The sequence below is a fragment of the Myotis yumanensis genome, unplaced genomic scaffold, assembly GCF_028538775.1.
Source record: "Myotis yumanensis isolate MYYU_CA2020_CCGP unplaced genomic scaffold, mMyoYum1.0.hap1 SCAF_16, whole genome shotgun sequence".
Taxonomy (NCBI): Eukaryota; Metazoa; Chordata; class Mammalia; order Chiroptera; family Vespertilionidae; genus Myotis; species Myotis yumanensis.
Genome location: NW_027223767.1, coordinates 29,663,348 through 29,675,712, shown reverse-complemented (window position 1 = coordinate 29,675,712; position 12,365 = coordinate 29,663,348). Strand labels below are relative to the sequence as shown.

Here is a 12,365-nt window from a genome sequence, read left to right as displayed (position 1 = left end):
AACAAAGTGACAACAAATACATATCTATCAACAAGTGAATCTAAAAATCAAGTGAATAAAAAAACTGACAAACAGAATAAACTGGTGAATAGAATAGAATCAGGGCCATAGAAAGGGAGTGGACTGACTATTCTCGGGGGTAAGGGAGTGTGGTGGGTGCCGGAAGAGTCTGGCCAAAAATCGTACACCTATGGATGAGGACAGTGGGGGAGGGGGGTAAAGGGAGAGGGTGGGGTGGGAACTGGGTGGAGGGGAGCTATGGGGGGAAAAAGAGGAACAACTGTAGCAATCTGAACAATAAAGATTTATTTTTTTAAAAAGACTCAGGAAGTACACAAACACACTTACAAAATGTTTTCTACATTGGGGAAGTCAAGAAATGGCTGTAATATATTGTGAAATCAGACATTTGTTCCTTCATTTTTTCTTTCACTGAACAAGCAAGTATTCAGTGCTGTGTCAGACACCTCTGTATACCACTTCCATTCTTTCACCTCATCTCCTGCTCTGGCCACCACCTCAGCAAGTTCTGCACACAGTTTGTCCAGCTCCATGTAGATATCATCTGACGGCACTTTACTTTGGCCATCATGCATACCCCTCTTTTCCTGTATCAGAGATTCTCTGATGCTGAGATATAGAATGCCTACAGGAATCTGCTCAATACTCGGGCATGTGCAACCTGGAAGTACTGAACAAGCACTCATGACTAAAGTGGAGGGCATTACAGCGAAGGAGGAAATCTGTGACTTGTCCTGTGGATGTCAGCCAGCCTCTGCCCTCAGCCACAACAGTGCTAAATGCAATGAGGTTGTGCAGAGACACAATAGTGACATGGAGGGAGGCTACACATGGTACCAACAGTATGGGATTTCTCTCATCAAGGCCAACTTAACTATTGCCACTAATGAATGTCTAACCTTCCAGCAGCAGAGATGTCAAGTCTCAATAAGGCCCCTCCCCTCAAAGAGAGACATGTTGAGTATCTTGAGAAAACAATCCTGGAAGAGAGAACAATCCAACCTCAGTGCCTCTGCCAGTTGGTAAGATCTGCGGATAGTATGGTGTTTGCACAACCCTGCCTCAGGCAAAATGTTCCATTTCATAGCAAATGAGATGAGTCAGTGGGCATATGGGATCCACTGGTATTACTATGTACTTAATCACCCAGAAGCAGCCAGACCAAGAAAACGGTGTGGTATGAATAATTTAGCTAAGAAGACAACAAACTTCAGGATTGAGACTCTCCACAATGCAATATATGCACTAAACTAAAAGCCCATAGATCAGCGGTTCTCAAGCTGTGAGTCGAGACCCCTTTGGGGGTCGAACCACCCTTTCACAGGGGTCGCCTAAGACCATCAGAAAACATATATAATTATATATTGTCTTTGTGATTAATTACTATGCTTTAATTATGTTCAATTTGTAACAATGAAAATACAACCTGCATATCACATATTTGCATAATTATTCATAACAGTAGCAAAATTATAGTTATGAAGTAGCAATGAAAATAATTTTATGGTTGGGGGTCACCACAACATGAGGAACTGTATTAAAGGGTCGCGCAATAAGAAGGTTGAGAACTACCGCGATAGATGATGCCATGTCCCCAGTAACTAGAACATATAGGAACCAAGGAATTAATGTAGGATTGGTCCCTCTCTCCATGATTCCCCTTGATCTATTTGTGGCTCCCATCCCTGCAACATTAGGCTTTGCTGGATTAAGCTGGAGTAGGCTCTGCTAGGTTCCTGGGAAGGATGGGGACAATGATGATGCACGAGTATAGGGTTCCATTTAACCTGAAAGGACTAATAAAACCATCTGAAGGAGGCTTTCTAATGGATTTGACAAAACAAAGGCACAGACATATGGGAGGGAAGCAAGGGATGAACTGTAACATTCATATCTTTTGACCCTACCCCTTACCTCAGCCACAAGCTCAGTCATCACTCTTTTAGATTTACATAAGCTTTGTGCAAGTGTCTTGCTTCAGCCTGTCCTTCATAACTCTAACTTCCTGACTGGGGCTCCTCTGATCCTGTGATGTGGAACACCTGCAAGAACACAACACACACGCATGAGCAAAGCAGGAGTGCGAGGAAATTATACCAGTGATCCACCATTGGCCAATGAAAGGTTGTTCCCATCATCTATGCTGTGTAACCAACCACCCAAAGCCTAATGGTATAAAATGACAACTATTTTGTTCTACTCACAAATTCTATGAGTCAGAAATCCATACAGGGCACAGTAGGGATGTCTTGTCTCTGCTGCATGATGCCTGGTGTCTCACCTGGAAAAACACAGGTGGCAAGGAGTGACTCCAATGAATGGGGAATCACCCAGAACAGTGCTGTCCATTATAAATAATATGCAGTCATATATGTAACTTTAAATTTCCCATAACCGCATTAAAAAAGTAAAAAGAAACAGATAAAATCAATTTTAATAATATATTTTCTCTAACACTATATATCCAAAATATTATTATTTTTGTATGTATTCAATATAAAAAAGGAGACATGTTAACAACTTTTTTGCGGGGGATGGGGAGAGTACTAAATCTTTGAAACCCAGGATGTAGTTTGTGCCTTCAGAACATCGTAATTTAGATTAGCCCCATTAATTTCTTTTCAATTTTAAGTATACTATTTATTTTGAATTAATTGCAGATGCACATTCATTGTAAGAAATAAAAATAGACATGACACCGAGAGCACAAACAACTGAAACAAAAATAAACACATGAGACTACATCAAACTTAAAACTTTTGTACATCAAAAGACACAGTGAACAGAGTGACAAGGAAACCAGTGGAATGGGGAAAATTTAGAAATCATATATCTGGTCATTTTCTTGGGGGGGGTGTCTGTTTTCTGTTATTCATATTTGGTGATTGCTATTGTTCTGTTTCTATTTTCTCTGTACCCACCCATTGAACATTTTATTTTGGTTATGGTATTACCAGTTCTATGATTTCCATTTAGTTCTTCTTTATATCTCCTACTTCTCACTTTCTATTTCTTTACTGAGGCTTTCTATTTTTTTCATTTGTTTCAAGAGTTAGACTAGCCCCATTTAAAGTGCTCAGTAACCTCATGTAACCAGTTGTTGCATGAAGCAGCACTACAGTTCTAGAGGCTTCCTCACTCCTCTGCCTGGAACCTAGGCTGGGATGATTTAAAGGCTATGCTCATGTGGGACCGTCTATCAGAACACCTGCATGTGGTTTGGGCTTGCTCATAGTATGGCAGTCTCAAGCTAGTCAGTCTTCTTACATGGAAGCTAGAGTTCCAAGAGTGAGTGAGTATCCCAGTGATGAAGGTTGAAGCTCCATGGCTTTCCCAACCTAGCTTCAGTGGTCACATGATTGAATAATAGTCACTAGCTCTCTCTGTGTCAAAAGAAAATATAGACCCCACTGCTTGATGAGAATGGAGGCGGTCGAAGTTTCCACATTTTCTAAATACCACAGAGATGAAAACCAAGAGAAAAATGCTTCCCCTTTCTTTCCCCAGGCAAAATATTCTGAGATGCATTCATAAGGCTCTTCAAAAATCTCAATAGAATCAAGCACTAATCCGCACAACTGGTTGACTCCCTTACTCCTGCTCCTAGGAATACTTCCCAATTTACCTAGTGCTCATGCTCTGCTTTCAGGGGAACCTAGACTAAGACCCTAACATATGCTAGTTACCAGGGAAACCACAGTAAACAAAGACGCAAAAATCCCTGCAATCATAGAGTTATGTTCTAGAAGATACAAATATTAAAAGATTGTGAAGTAAAACATGTAGTATGTTAAATACACAGGAGAAAAATAAAGAAACTTGGGCAGGGGGAGATTATAATTTTAGAGGTCCCAGAAAGACTTACTGAAAAGATAACTTTAGAGGAGGTTAGGGATAAAGTAATACAGATATTTGATGGAAGAGTGGTCCAAGCAGGGGGAACAGAAATCTGGGTCAGCCTGCATAACTGAAGCAGAGTGAGTGAGGGGGAGTAGTAGGACATGAAAACAGAGAGCCAACAGGGACCAGATCACATAGGAGCTTATAGTAGAGAGCAAACAGGGATCAGATCACACAGGGGCTTATAATTATGTATAAGAATCGGGCTTTACACTGAGTGGAATCAAAAAGCCATTGGAGGTCCAGCCAATGTGGCTCAGTGGCTGAGTGTTGACCTATGAACCAGGAGGTCATGGTTCGATTCCATGTCAGGGCACATGCCTGGGGTTCAGGCTCAATCCTGGGAGGTAAGGGGAGGGGGGCCTGCAGGAGGTAGCCAATCAATTATTCTCTCTCATTATTGATGTTTCAATCTCTCTCCCTTTCCCTTCCTCTCTGAAATCAATAAAAATACATATTTTTTTAAAAAGCCATTGGAGGGCTGTAACCGGTTTGGCTCAGTGGATAGAGAGTCGGCCTGTGGACTGAAAGGTCCCAGGTTCGATTCCTGTCAAGGGCATGTACCTTGGTTGCGGGCACATCCCCCGAAGGAGGTGTGTAGGAGGCAGCTGATCCATGTTTCTCTCTCATCGATGTTTCTAACTCTCTATCTCTCTCCCTTACTCTCTGTAAAAACTCAATAAAATATATTTAAAGAAAAGCCATTGGAGGGTTTCAAACAGGATTGAATTAATCTAACTTCTTTTTAAATAAACTCACTATGGTTGCAATGTGCAGAATGAACTTAAGAGGTGCAAAAACAGAATCTTAGTGAGAGGCAAGGATGGCTTGGACCAGGTGGAGAGTGGAGGTGGTAAGAAATAATAAGATGCTGGACACATTTTTCAAAAGAAAAGCCAACATATTTGGTAATGGATTGGATGTGGGATGTGAAACAGAGAGAGGAGTCCAGGGTACAGATTCTATGTGAGGAGTCACACAACCATGTTTACACATTAGAGCATTCCTTCTACTGATCATCCCTGATAATAGGCTCTTTGTGCACTTGAAAGTAGTTAATTCCTGAGGGGAGAACTCTGATTTAGAAGATTAATTAAATCTAAGGAAGGATCTTTAATAAAATACGGTCACTCTTGTTGATTGTAAACAAAAAGTCAACTACATATTCTTTCTGCAAAAAAAGTTGGGAAAAAGTAAAGATTGCACTCTAGTATATACTTACATGACCGTTACAAAGAGAAAGTAAGAAGAAAGTAGTTCCTTTACCGAAAGGAAGGGGAAGTTATGGGGGAGAGGCTGTTTTAACCACACAGCTCAGTAAATTGTTAACATTCTGCCTATAGGACTTTCATGATCCACATAGGATGTGAGAGCTCCTCTCACATGGTCTCAATTCCTGTCTTGGCTAAGGTCCTTGTTACCAATTTTGATACTCTTACCTATATCCATTGGGCAGTAGGGAAAGCCCCAGATCATTGTTTCCTCAACTTCCTATTGCATTCCCTGGCTTGTTCCCTTTTTTAGAATTACCTGTTGTTGATGGTATAGCCAAAGAATAGCATTCTTCTGCCCTGTGACGTCCTGATCCTCCTCTTATAAATACAAGGGCAGAGCTGGGTCCAGGGCGTCAAGGAGGAAAGAGCCCAGGATCCTCAGGCCAGCACTGTCTGCACACTGGGGAGATGAAGGTCTCTGCAGCTGCTCTCTCCTTCCTCATCCTTGCTGCTACCCTTGGATCTCCTGCCCATGGATCCCTGGCCCATGAATCCTGGGATGATGGTGAGCTCCATAAGCCTTCTCACTGGGGACCAACTGAACGGTAACTTGCAGTTAGGAAGGACACAGAGGGACACTCTCCTGCAACATAGAGGTGAATCTGGCACTTGTTTAAAAGCAGTAGCAGTAGGTATAGACCCTTTTCTGCAGCTTTTGTCCTTGGGAAAACCCACATACAGAAGATTGGTTCCATTTGGGGAAACAATTCTCTCCCTTTTCATGGCCAGAATTATTTGATACTTTCTCTTAGCTGATATAGGACTATATGTAGAAGATCAAAAGAACTGTACTAAAATTATAAATCTGGAGAAAGAAGCATAGAACCCTACGTTAGAACTATTATATACCATGTAGAGTGAAACTATCATTTTGAAGAAGAAATGAGACAATCTGGACAAGTGACTCACCTAAGTCCACCTCATCATTCTGTATTTAAAAACTAGTATCTAGCACTGACTATGTACAAGCAGGCACTGCTCTAATTGTATTATAGATATTAATACATTGAATCATCTTTAAGATCCTGGCATCAGGATTTTAGAGATGCTTAGGTGGGGCATGGCCAAACAGAGGATGGAAACCACTGGTCTAGATGTATTTTGGAATGCAGAATCTTTCAGGTTTTACAAAGGTAATATAGCCCTGGCTAGTTTTCTCAATGGTTAGAGCTTTGGTCCTCGGAGAGATGGGTCACGGGTTCAATTCCCAGTCTAGGGGATGGAGTTAGACTGAGAAATGACGTAGGTAGAGATACTTAGACACTGCTGTCTCCCACGGACTTCTCTTTCCTTCTTGTCTGTTTCTCCCAAATAGAACCAAGCATGGAGATACATCAGTTGAATCCCCTATCGGACTCTCCCGGTAAATGAGCCTGGCCAGTCTAAGTCAGCAGTTGGGCATTGACCCAGAAACCATTAGGTCACTGGTTCAATTCTGCATCAGGGCAGATCCCCAGGTTGCGGACTCAATCCCCAGTAGTGCCTGTGCAGCTTCTCTCTCATCAGAGTTTCTTTCTCTCTATCCCTCTTCCTTTCTCTCGTTCTAAAAATCAATGAAAACACTTATGTGTTGTTTTTTTTAAAAGAAGGTAAATGTTTAGTAGTGGCATATATTTAAAAGCGGCTGGTGAGTACAGATCTGCTCAGTGGCTTCATTCTCCTTGTTTAGAGGACATGGGGAAGAGAAAGGGTGCTGAGGATGGTGAACATCTACAGGGAAGATCAGATTGGGCCATGGGTCCCTCCTCCATAGATGACCTCTGTTCCTCCTGCCTGTCCTGGAGAGGGCTCACCTACCAGGGAGGGTGCTCTCTGATGCCCCCTGCACGCATCAAACCCTTCCACTTCTGGGAGAAATGGTCCTGGCCCTGTTGTGTCCTTGGCCTGGGTGCCTCAGACACAACTCAACCCAGGGAAGTGTGAAGCAAGGAGATGCCAGCAAATGCTGTAGAGGAGGAAAACACGCCCTTTGAGCCCTGTGCCTTCTCACCCTCCCAGTACTTTGGAGGGAAGGAGGAACGGAAATAGTCTTTTCCAAAGACTGCCTTTTCTCTTACTACAGGCTTTCACCATCCTCCGCACTGCTGCCCGTCCTATACACCACGGAAAATCCGATGCAGATTCATGGAAAGTTACTTTGTAATTAGCAGAGGGTGCTCCCAGCCTGCTGTCATGTAAGTGCCAAGCATACCAGCCATATCTTGGGAGGAGGGACCTGATGATGGATGGATGCCCATAAAAGTCACATCCTCTGGACCCTTCAAGGTCAAGGGAGGCTGTGTCCTCATTCTTATCCTGATCCTGCAGAGCATCAGATATGACATGTTCCCATTGAAGATGGAAGCTAGGAAAGGAAGGAGAGAGCAGGAGCAGGTCTGCACCAGGAAACTCCCATGAGTCACTAAGGAAGTCTCACGGGCTGAGGGAGCGTCTCAGAGAGGAGACACCCTGAGTGCCTGCAGCAGAGAAAGGAACAAGCTGGGCTGAGTGGAGAATCTGAAGGGCCGGGAAGATGGGTCTCCCCATCTCTATTTGCAGAACCCTCCTCAATGTGTAACCTTTCTCTTCCTTGTTTCCCAGGTTCAAAACCAAAAGGGGGCAGCGTGTCTGTGCCAACCCCAATAATGCAGACGTTCAGGATTGTGTAACGAAGCTGAAGCAGGATCAGGCTCTGGAGAACCTGAGCAGGATTCATTTGAGCTACTGAGCAAATTGTTGACTATTAAGAAGGGATACTAGGTCCCAGCCACGCATCTCCATTCTCTCTTTCCTCACCTCCTGGGAGCTTCTTGGCCTGAATTATTTTTTCAAAAGCAAGAATTACTATTCTATTCTGGTTATAAAAGCTGTGTATTAATAAAACGCATCCAGCCCTAGCTGGTTTGGCTCAGTGGATAGAGCATCGGCCTGTGGACTGAAGGGTTCCAGGTTCAATTCCAGTCAAGGGCACATGCCCAGGTTGTGGGCTTGATCACCAGTGCGGGGTGTGCAGGAGGCAGCCAATCAATGATTCTTTCTCATCATTAATGTTTCTATCTCTCTCTCCCTCTCCCTTACACTCTGAAATCAATAAAAATATATTAAAATAAATATATATATTAAAAAAATAAAACGTATCCAATTTAATGTCACTTGACCTTTGAGAGGAAAACGCAATGCAGGAATTGCTGAACTTTGGATTTGTGTTTTTCAAAATGAGACATCAGATTATCATTTTTTAAGAAGTTACAAACATGATCAGCCCTGGCCAGCGTTGCTCAATGGTTAGAATGTAGGCCCTCACACCAAAAGGTCTTAGTTTTAACTTCCAGTCAACAGCAGTACCTGTTTTGCAGGTTTGATCCTGACCCTGATGGGGTGCATGTGGGTGGCAATGAGTCGATGCATCTCTCCCATATTGATGTGTGTCTGTCTGTCTGTCTGTCTGTCTCTCTCTCTCTCTCTCTCATCTCTCTTCCCTCCCCACCTCCTTTCCACTGTCAATGGGAAAAAATAGCAAGTAAGAATTTAAAAAATAAATAAAAATTTTAAAGACATCACTAATTCAGCCAAACCAATTTATCTCAGTGGATAGAGCGTCGGCCTGCGGACTCAAGGTTCCCAGGTTCGGTTCTGGTCAAGGACATGTACCTGGGTTGCGGGCACATCCCCAGTAGGAGATGTGCAGGAGGCAGCTGATCGATGTTTCTCTCTCATCGATGTTTCTAACTCTCTCTCTCTCTCCCTTCCTCTCTGTAAAAAATCAATAAAATATATTTTTAAAAAAACAACATGACTCATTCAAATTTGACAGATTGCATATATGTCAAAGATGTACTTAACCTATTATTTAGGGAACCATAAAACTGATTCTATTATCATCTGAGGAACAGAGATTTATACAGTTAGTTGGGGGTGGCATTCTGAAATTTGGTTATCTTGGAGAAAAATAAAGTAATATTCAATATTCCAATATAACTGCAACTTTTGCAATTATCTTTTCTACCGAAAAACACACACACACATTTGCATCTGTGCTGGACAAAAATCTACCAGTTAACATGTAAGTGCACAAAGTTTGTGGCCTAATCAATAGTATATAAAGCATCAATCAAAAGTTCATTCCCGGCAGCGCTCCCACCCCCGGCAGCGACGGCGCGATGCCCTTTGATCTCAGGAGGTCTTGTCTGTGAATCTCACTGCTGGTGGCTCCCTGGGGGACTCACCTGCACATCTCAGGTGACCTCTTGGCTGGGAAAGACTCTGGTTGCTTAAAGATGATGCTCTCTGCTTGAGATTGCAGAGCCAGGCGCTGGGGACCCTGATGCAGAAGACCCGTTTCTATGCTTGAGGAGTTCACGGTTTCAAGGAGAAGACACCAATAGTATTAATGAGCCTGAGTGGGCTGCGCTGTTCATTCAGTGATTGTGGTCCACACATGTTAATGATACACACCATGGGCCAGATGATGACAGAGCAGCTCAGGGTTCCTCTGCCAGCCTGGGACTGATGGTGGTGGCTTCTCAGAGCAAAGGATGTGCAAGATGAGTTCTAAAGACCAGGGGCTTCTCACCTACTCTCCCAGTCCAGCTGTATCAGCTTCCTTGCTATTCCAGGAACCTGCCAAACATGCTCCCTGCCCCAGGGCCTTTGCACTCGCTATCCTTTCTGCCTAGCATGCTCTTCCCTGGATGTCCATGTGGCTGCCTGTCTCATGGAACTCTCATCTCTGTTTGCATGTCACCTTGTCAGATAAGCCTTCTCTGACCCCCTTGACCCCATCTAAAGCAGCACCCACATTCCAGTCTGTCTCCTTAGCCTGCTTTATTTGTCTTCATGGCACTTGTCAGCAACGACATATGTTAGTTCATTTGTTGTTTGTCTCCCCCACTGGGCTGTAAGCTGGGCGAAGGCAGAGAGCTTCGTGTCTGACTACCATTGTATTCCTTACACCTAGAGCAGTGCTCGGTCTGCAGTAGGCACTCAGAAATGACAGAAAGAATGGATAAGGAGACCACCAAGATGGCGGCATAGGTAAACACCTGAACTTGCTGCCATGCACAACCACATTAAAACTACTACAACTAAAAAACAAAACAAATATCATCCAGAACCACAGGAAGGCTGGCAGAGTGGAAATTCTGGAACTAGAAGGAAAGAGAAAAGCACACTGAGTTGGGTAGGAGGTGCAGAAGTGTGGAAGTGCAGAGGTACGGAGGTGCACGAAAGAAGCTGGCAGCTGGGTATGCTGCTGTCTTTTTCAATCGGGAGGGAGATACAAGCTCTTGACTGCTCTGAAATCCAGTTCCAAGCAAGAATTTGGGCACCCAGACTCATACGGAGAGAAACTGTACTGTCTGGCATCGGGCCGAAACATGAGGGCAGCTTTCTCGCAGAGGTGCCTGAGGCGTTCATTGTTCCTGCACGGGGCCGTGGGACACAGACCCCAGGACCTCTCCAAGGCAAAGCAGACTAGCAGCCATTGCAGTTTGCTCCACCCTGGTGATTCCCTGAGAACTCGCCCCACCCAATTTATAACCCTACCCAAGGGCTTTTGCATACTAATGGTCTGGCCTTTCTCCACCTAAAAACCTGTTAAACTGCAGCTGGATCAGAGAACCCCAGAGCTTCTAAAAGAAGGCCTAAGGCTCCTCAGCAGTCTGCATTACTTCACAGCTGCGCCTCATCTGGGGACCTCCAAACCCCAAACAAAGAGGAGGAATCTGCAGATCTCTCTGTAGCTCCTGCTGGCTGGCATCAGGCAGTGGCTAACTTTGCACCTCCTTGTAGATCCAAGAAGCAGTCTTCCCAGTGGTCAGAGTGAGACCATCCAGATTACATCTCTTCATATCCATAACAGGCAGACTCAGTGAGTGCCAAAGCCCCACTGAAGCAAGCCCTGACCCATAAGGGTGTCTCCAGCACAGAAGTTCTCCCATTGGAGACACAACTGGTCCTCACAGCCAACTGACCTGGAGTCAGTTCTTCCCAGTAATACCAACAGCAATCAAGGCTTAACTACAACAAGACTGTGCACACAGCCGACAAGGGGTGCACTGAGAGTGTCCACCTCAGGTAATTGGGGAGGCTGAGCCACTGGGCTCTATAGGACACCTAGCACACAAAGCTACTCTATCAACACAGGGAAGCAGCCAAAATGTGGAGACAAAGAAACAGGTCACAAATGAAAGAAATGGAGGAAAGCAAACTACTGGATATAGAGTTCAAAACCACAGTTATAAGGTTACCAAAGAATATTCTAGAAACCTCTGAGAAATATAGTGAGACCTTCAAAGAAATAAAAAAGGACCAATTAGAAATTAAGCATACACTGACTGAAATAAAGAATAATGTACAGAGATCCAACAGCACACTAGAAGGTCCCAAGAATCTGCTTTGCCCCTTGAAATACGAAGAAGCAAAAAACACCCAACCGGAAAAGCAAGAGGAAAAAAAGAATACAAAAATATGACGATAGTGCAAGGAGCCTCTGGAGCAACTTCAAGAGTACCAACATCCAAATTATAGGGGTGCTAGAAGAAGAGAGAGAGCAAGATATTGAAAACCTATTTGAAGAAATAATGACAGAAAACTTCCCCTAGCTGGTGAAAGAAAAAGACTTACAAGTCCAGGAAGTGCAGAGAACCCCAAACAAGAGGAATCCAAAGAAGACCACACCAAGACACATCATAATTAAAATGCCAAGAGCAAAAGACAAAGAGAGAATCTTAAAAGCAGCAAGAGAAAAAACAGTTAGTTACCTACAAGGGAGTACCCATAGGATTGTCAGCTGATTTCTCAACACAAACTATGCAGGCCAGAAGGGAGTGGCAAGAAATATTCAAAGTGATGAATAGCAAGAACCTACAGCTAAGATTACTCTACCCAGCAAAGCTATCATTCAGAATTGAAGGTCAGATAAAGAGCTTCACAGACAAGCAATAGCTAAAGGAGTTCATGACTGCCAATCCATTATTATATGAAATGCTGAAGGGTATTCTTTAAGAAGAGGAAGAAGAAGAAAAAGGTAAGGATAAAAATTATGAACAACAAAGTGACAACAAATACATATCTATCAACAAGTGAATCTAAAAATCAAGTGAATAAAAAAACTGACAAACAGAATAAACTGGTGAATAGAATAGAATCAGGGCCATAGAAAGGGAGTGCACTGACAATTCTCAGGGGTAA

The 12,365-nt window shown here is 43.5% G+C and overlaps 1 protein-coding gene across 1 annotated transcript; it reads left to right on the top strand.

The window, feature by feature from the left end:
• The first annotated feature begins 5,564 nt into the window (after positions 1 to 5,564).
• On the top strand, positions 5,565 to 8,253 carry LOC138994276 (C-C motif chemokine 4-like). The gene is made up of 3 exons (XM_070394080.1): positions 5,565 to 5,700; positions 7,258 to 7,369; positions 7,776 to 8,253. Exons 1-3 carry the CDS (start codon positions 5,604 to 5,606, stop codon positions 7,900 to 7,902), a joined length of 336 nt encoding a protein of 111 aa, XP_070250181.1. The 5' UTR covers positions 5,565 to 5,603; the 3' UTR covers positions 7,903 to 8,253.
• Positions 8,254 to 12,365: the final 4,112 nt, after the last annotated feature.